The sequence below is a fragment of the Sinocyclocheilus anshuiensis genome, unplaced genomic scaffold, assembly GCF_001515605.1.
Source record: "Sinocyclocheilus anshuiensis isolate Anshui unplaced genomic scaffold, SAMN03320099.WGS_v1.1 scaffold288, whole genome shotgun sequence".
NCBI classification, from domain to species: Eukaryota; Metazoa; Chordata; class Actinopteri; order Cypriniformes; family Cyprinidae; genus Sinocyclocheilus; species Sinocyclocheilus anshuiensis.
In genome coordinates, this window is record NW_015558570.1 from 854,936 (window position 1) to 862,008 (window position 7,073).

General features: G+C 39.2%; 1 protein-coding gene across 1 annotated transcript in view; it reads left to right on the plus strand.

The window, feature by feature from the left end:
- The window catches only part of LOC107679619 (matrix metalloproteinase-15-like), an 8,717-nt gene extending 2,943 nt beyond the window's left edge, over nt 1-5,774 (plus strand). Inside the window, exons 3-10 of the mRNA XM_016475227.1 lie at nt 29-151; nt 257-561; nt 763-924; nt 2,130-2,398; nt 2,646-2,784; nt 3,492-3,639; nt 4,506-4,621; nt 4,968-5,774. Coding sequence (XP_016330713.1) covers nt 29-151; nt 257-561; nt 763-924; nt 2,130-2,398; nt 2,646-2,784; nt 3,492-3,639; nt 4,506-4,621; nt 4,968-5,380 — 1,675 coding nt within the window. The 3' untranslated portion in view covers nt 5,381-5,774. The remainder of the gene's footprint in view (nt 1-28; nt 152-256; nt 562-762; nt 925-2,129; nt 2,399-2,645; nt 2,785-3,491; nt 3,640-4,505; nt 4,622-4,967) is intronic.
- The last annotated feature ends 1,299 nt before the right edge of the window (nt 5,775-7,073 follow it).

The following is a 7,073-nucleotide window of genomic DNA, read 5'->3' on the forward strand; positions in this document are numbered from 1 at the left end:
TTGTTTTTTTTTTTGTTTTTTTTTTCAGCGCCATGAAAAGACCTCGCTGTGGAGTTCCTGACCGTTTTGAGGAGTCAACAGAGAGAGGTACTCGCCGCAAGCGGTACGCACTTACTGGCCACAAGTGGGATCAGGACAGGCTGACTTACAGGTGAATTAAACCTCAATACTACGAAAACAAATTCAGTTTACATTGATCAAGTTAATGATCATCAAGTTAATGATGAGAAAAAATAATCTTTATTTCCTGCCCAAGCATTCAGAACCACTCACCCAAAGTGGGCCAGGAGCAGACCTACGAGGCTATTCGCAAAGCCTTCCAGGTTTGGGAGAAAGTAACGCCTCTGAGGTTCGAGGAGGTCCCGTATCGTGAGATAAAGAATGGCAGTGAGGGGCCTGACATAATACTACTGTTTGCCTCTGGATATCATGGCGATATGTCTCTCTTTGATGGGGAAGGAGGCTCTCTGGCACATGCCTTTTTCCCCGGTCCTGGAATGGGAGGAGACACACATTTCGATATAGACGAGCCATGGACCTTGAACCAACGGGAGAGCTCAGGTGTGAACAATTTTCTGCAGTCTTTTTCCTACTTCAAAGTAAATCCACATTTTTTACTGTGTATTAGCTTAGCGTTTACTTTCCCACAGAGAATGTGTGGATGTTAGCAGCATTTAACTGTTCAGAAACAGATTTAACCCTTTGTTTTTTTTCTTAGTTTATAATTTAGTCATTTAATTAGCTGTTTTTGTTTGGTTGTAGGCGTCGACTTGTTTCTGGTTGCAGTTCATGAGTTGGGTCATGCGCTGGGGTTGGAGCACTCCAACAACCCTTCTGCCATCATGGCGCCTTTCTACCAGTGGATGGACACAGATAGCTTCTCATTGACTGAAGATGATATAAATGGCATTCATCAGATCTATGGTAAGCTAGTCTGAGATATTTCCTGTTTAGTTCATTTACCTTACTGTCAATTATAGTTAGTTAAATTAGGTCCATTATATGAATTCTCACGTGTTGTATGGATTTTACACAACAGTTCAATAAACGTGAGGTTAATATTGAGTAACTTACTTCTGAGACACAATATTGGAAATTACTTTGTCTGTTTTTGTTCCACCATCGGAAATAGTTCCAAACAAAGCCGTAATGTTGCATGTCTGCGAGTAACACACAGTAGTGGTTTGTTGTTCCTAAATGAGTGAATGATTCAGTAATATCAATTGTTTCTTTTCTGGAAGAATCAGTGGTTTTTAATGACTTTGTTAACTGAATTGATTGAGTGATTCACTCAAAAAGACAATCACTGGTTTCCTTCCTGGTTGAATCCTGAAACCTGGTTTTTTAATTAATCAGTTAATTGAATGATTCACTCATTACGACAGTCACTTGTTTAATTCCCGAATGAATCAGCATTTTTTTGAATGAATCAGTTAACTGAATGATTCAATGATTCACTCATAAACACAATCGCGTTTTGTTCCTGTTTTAATCAGTTTTTTTTTTAATGAATCGATTAATTGAATGATTCAGTCATTAAGACGGTCACTTGTTTCATTCCTGAATGAATCAATGTTTTTTAATTAATCTGTTAACTGATTTAGAGTCACAAAAAATCCCCACCACTAACACAGTCAAGCAACCCAGAATTATAAAAACGGTGAAATATCCCAGTGTTATTAGACTAAATAACAGCACTCTTGGAATGCCACATTCATTTTCAATATCAGTGTGAATCCCCCTTTATGCAAAATTCCAGATGACACTTTTGCGTTTGAAAATGTTTATCTGATGCAACTGTGAATTCTTACACGCAGATCAGTCATTATCCAATGATTTCTTTAGGCTTTGCCACATTTATGATACAGTTGTCATCCACACTCTGCTGTTTTATGTGCTTGAGGCTTCAGTCCAGTTGCATTGAGTTCTGCACCAATGAATTTCTCAGTGTATGTGTCTTTGTTTGAGTCTGTTTTCTCCATTTGAAAGCCTTCCACTGCTGGCTGAATGAGCCTCATGGGCCTTCTGGTGCTGGATGGAAAAGTGACGCGTTCCGTGTCAATGCAGTATGTGTGGAAAAGAGGATGATTAGCTAAGTGTGAAAATACATTATGGTTTGGTATTTACAGGACCTCCAGAGACTGTCACCACTCAAGCACCTCCCACCACAACCCTGTTTACAACCACTGCCGAGCCGGAGCCCACCACTACAGTGGCCCAACCGAAAACAACCAGAGCCTCGCTGCAGCCCACCAAGCCCTGGGTGCCTCCGGTCCACCCCACCAGGAGGTCCCATAGACCCCAGCCCACAGCTCGCTCAGATCAGGATGCACCTGACATCTGCGAGGGGCACTTTGACACGGTGACCGTGCTAAGAGGGGAGATGTTTGTGTTCAAGGTTAGAAACAGTGACCTTCAGTAAGTGCAGTTACATTGTATATAGTGGTTATTCATAAAAAGCCCACTTAGAACACCTTAGTAACTGCATAAATATGTACTAAACTACAAGCAATGTATTTTGTTTGTTTTTGACCATCATTTGAATCAGGTGTCTGCAAGATGGTCGAATGTTTCTGACAAAGCATAAATCTCCACACATCTTTGTCAAGTGTTATAATTAAATGAATGTTGTTGTTGTTTGTCAGGGTTGTTGGTTCTGGAGGGTTAGGAGGAACCGGGTTCTGGATAATTACCCAATGCCAATCTCCTTCTTCTGGATGGGGCTTCCAGAGGACATAGATGCTGCCTATGAACGGCATGATGGGAAATTTGTATTCTTTAAAGGTCTGAGTCATATATTTAATATATATAAATTTAATAACTTCATTTTAGTGAGGTTTATTCTTAAAAAGGGTGAAAAAACAATTTATTTAATTGTTTTATTTAAACAATTATTTAATTATTTAAGTTGTTGTTGTTGTTGTTGTTTTGCCAGTGAAGCTGTTATTATTGTGTTCCAAAGTTATTTTTATGACAGTGATAGAGTATGATAGACATGTTTAAAAATGACACATCAAAATCATTTGATATTTCACAGTTATCAGTCTACTTCTCCTTTTAAACATCTGTTCCTCTTGCTGTAACAGCATCTTGAAGTCAAATTATGTCACTTGTAAAACACTCGGAGACGAAAGAAGGAAAGTCTGGCAGCATAACAGGACTTCGCCAGCATTGCGTCAGCTCCAGATGCTGACTGCTTCGTTTTCATTTTGAGAGAAGAAACCTGGAAAATTTGCAGCAGGGAATGTGTAGTAGAAAGAGCTACAGTTATTGTTTTGTTGTTTATGCAGATTGTGAGATTTTCATTTGTGCATTTGTTTGAGGGGAACTTTGCTTTCATGCAACACAAATCATCTGCTGTGCACTCTCAGTAATTGAATAGAGGTCTCTGTGATATCATCTCTCAGCCATGCAACCCTTCCCGTTCAAGTTTTTCCATCTAATGTGGCTTTTTGTCCATTCCCTCTTTGTATTTTGTATCACTCCCGCAGGAAGTAAATACTGGCTTTTCAGAGAAGCAGACGTGGAGCCCGGATACCCTCAGGACTTGTTTCATTATGGTCAAGGCATGCCTGACAAAGTGGACACAGCAGTGTGGTGGGAACCATCTGGCTATACGTACTTCTTCAGAGGAGACAAGTAAACATGCTGGGGCCTTTGTGCAAAAGGCCAGATGTGTCAAGTGGTTGGGAGTTAGCCAATAACAGAACAACATAATATTTCTTTCGAGGGCAATTTGATCTGGGGCTTAAAGTGATAGTTCACCCAAAAATTAAAATCCTGTTATCATTTACTCACCCTCCACTTGTTCCAAACCTGTATGAGTTTATTTCTTCTAAAGACATTTTGGTAACAAAACAAACAGTACCCATTGACTTCCATAGTATTTTTTCTTCCAAACTATGGTTACCGTCAACTGGTCGCTTATGTGTTCAACAGAAGAAAGAAACTCATAGCGTTTGGAACAAGTGGAGGGTGAGTAAATTATGACAGATTTTTGTTTTTTTGGGTGAACTTCTCTTAAATGAAAGAACAGTTAGCTTAAAAATACAAATAAAATTGTCAACATGTCACTCCAACCAAACTATTTTTTGTTTCACATTTCACCTAGAAAAAAATTGAAGAAAAATATAACTCTGTGTAAAGAATGTCCAATTTTATTACCAGAAATTGCTTTGCAGTATATTTTCAAGAATATACCCCTCAGAAAGTATTATAACAATATAATAGCTATATAATAAAAAAAAAGATGTTTATATATAATTAAACTTTTTTTTCAGTACCACAATTCAAAATTCGTACTTTTTTTGTAAACAAAATATTTTGTTGTTTCTTTCTTTTAATTATGGAATAAAATATTATCTGGACAAAGTTCTGTCAAATATACAGCTTGTGCCTTTTTTAATTTTGTTGTTTCATTTAAATTTTTTTTTTTTTTTTTTTTTTGTGAGCTAACCATTTATTAGAATTAAAGTATTATTTTCCATTACTGCTTTCTCTTGAAGATATTGGCGTTTTAGTGAAGAATCCCGTGCCGTGGATAAAGATTACCCTAAATCAGTGAGCGTGTGGGGATCCATTCCTGGCTCCCCGAAAGGGGCCTTCCTCAGCGATGATGGAGGTGAGTCAGGCTGGGGTGATGCTGCCCGAGAAAATGTCATGGCTGAATGCAAGAAAAAAGAGAGACATGCCTATTAATCCAAAGCTGAGAAGGAAAATGTGACCTCATTGCTGAAAAACTGGGGCGCAATAAGACCTTCGACTTGAAAACGTTCTGCTCTCACTTCTAATTTTACGCCATTGTTCATGATCGTCTTTGGCACATCTTTTTATAGCTGTGGAATTCAGAGCCTGGCTAAAATCTCGTTTGATCAAGCATTTGCCGGTGATTACATGGAATATTATGCCATATTATTCACTAGTGTATTTATATACACTAATTAACGTTTAAACTCTTTTCCACACAGTGTACACGTACTTCTACAAAGACACCAAATACTGGAGGTTCGATAACAAGCGAATGAAGGTTGACGCTGGATACCCAAGATCCATTTTAAATGATTTCATGGGCTGCCGGGTGCACTTTGATGCAGAAACGGATGTAAATCCCGACCATCGATCACCTGAGACGAACGACAAGAATCAAGACCCTGACGACCACAAAAATGGTGATGAAGAAGATGAGAAAAAGGAAGTAGATGTCATTCTAAGAGTGAAAGAGACTGATGAACACATCATGACCCTCATCTTGGTGACTGTTCCTCTGGTTCTGGTGCTGTGCATTCTGGGAGTCATATACATCATTATCACCACACTACAAAGGAAAGAGACACCCAAAGTGTTAGTTCACTGCAAAAGGTCCCTGCAGCAGTGGGTCTGATAACATTCGCACACTTTCGCTACCCAGTAGCCGGATCCTTCTGCACGTACGTTTTCTAAGAGACACACACACCTTGTCGTTCATGGTGCTCATCCAATCAAAAACCCTGTTCCCAATGTAGAATTTGCACTTTTGATTGTTTTGTGGTTATTTTTTATGTTTGTGAGTGATTTGTCCGTCTGCAAGGTTTCTGTGTTTTTCTCTTGAGCCCGTTCGGTTGTACGCTGTGGGAAACGTTGGATGTATGAAAACAAGCTCAGATCAGCACATTTCTTTCACATCCTCTGCTAACCGGCCTCAATAATGGAGGAAACCGCAAACTCCGTGGCGAGGTCTTGCAGAAAGCACAGGGTTTAAGAGAAAAGTCAGGCTTAATAAATTGTCTCACGCACATTTAGCAGGGTTTATAGTTTCTTCCCCCGTGGAGCCTTGCCTGACTTGCATTACACAGGTGTTGCTGATTTTGGACTTTATGGAGAGAAAAAGAGGGGGATGGGGGTTTGTAGCCTGCCAGCATTTCCTCTGCCTGAGTTCCACTGAGCGTGCCAAAGACAAGGAGGAGGGGGAAAAGGCAATTCGAGGTGTGGCCGTACTGTCATCGTGACCTACATTAGACTTTCCTTTGTTTTCCCCACTGTACTTCCAGTCTCCCCTAGTTGTGAAGTTTTTGTTTTTGAGAGGCATTCCTGGCCTCGGATTGTGTCCGTCAGTGCCTTTCAAGGCTGAATCTGTGCCTTAATAGTGCAGCATTTCCTCTGTGTTGGAAATGTACTTATTTTCACTGTCCGCCACAGGCTTTTCGTAGTAGACTTTGTGCGGCTTGAGCAAAAAATGCTTTTCTTTGTTCACGTGGCCTTTGGTGTTTTAAACCTGTCTTTTTTTTGTATTTCATGTCAATATGAATGTGATTGTGCTTTTTTTTTTTTAGTGCCAAATGGAAAATCTCTCCCTTAATTTGATGTTTTATTAGATTTTTTGGATTTGCATCGTTTATATTAACAATTAAGTAAATCATGCAGGGCATGTATTGCTTTTGTTCACAGATATTATCTGGTATATAGCTTGCTCACAATAAAATGGAGTATAAAGATGTAAGTATCTCTTTAATTTTTAACTTCCTCTGCTGATTGTGCACTTCCTTCATTTTGGTTTGAGAACAGTAACCTTATAGCTTCCATTTTTTAATCTAAGCATATCAGTTACGTTATGGTAGTGTTGCGTAAATGTTATTTTCCTGCTATTGTGCTGAAGGTGCCAGATGTAGCCATCCACCCACTGAATCAAGTCCACTTCCAAAGTGATTCCTTTTGCTGAAAGAATGTTTACAAATTCTAGAAAAAGCCTACAAATTCAATTTATAATGCATGTCATCTGTTATTTTGACCATAAATGTCTTATTAAAGGGGTCATATGATGTGATTTAAATTTGTCCTTTCTCTTTGGAGTGTTACAAGCTCTTGGTGCATAAAGAAGATCTGTAAAGTTGTAAAGATTAAAGTCTAAAATCCAAAGAGATATTCTTTATAAAAGTTAAGAGTCAACCACGCCTACCTAAAACGGCTCGTTCTAACACGCCCCCACGTCGACATCACAATGTGGGAAGATTTGCATAACGCCGCCCAAATGTTCACGCAAAGAAAGAAGGCGTAACTTTTATTCTCGCTGTAGTATTGTTGCTGCTGCCATGTCGTGA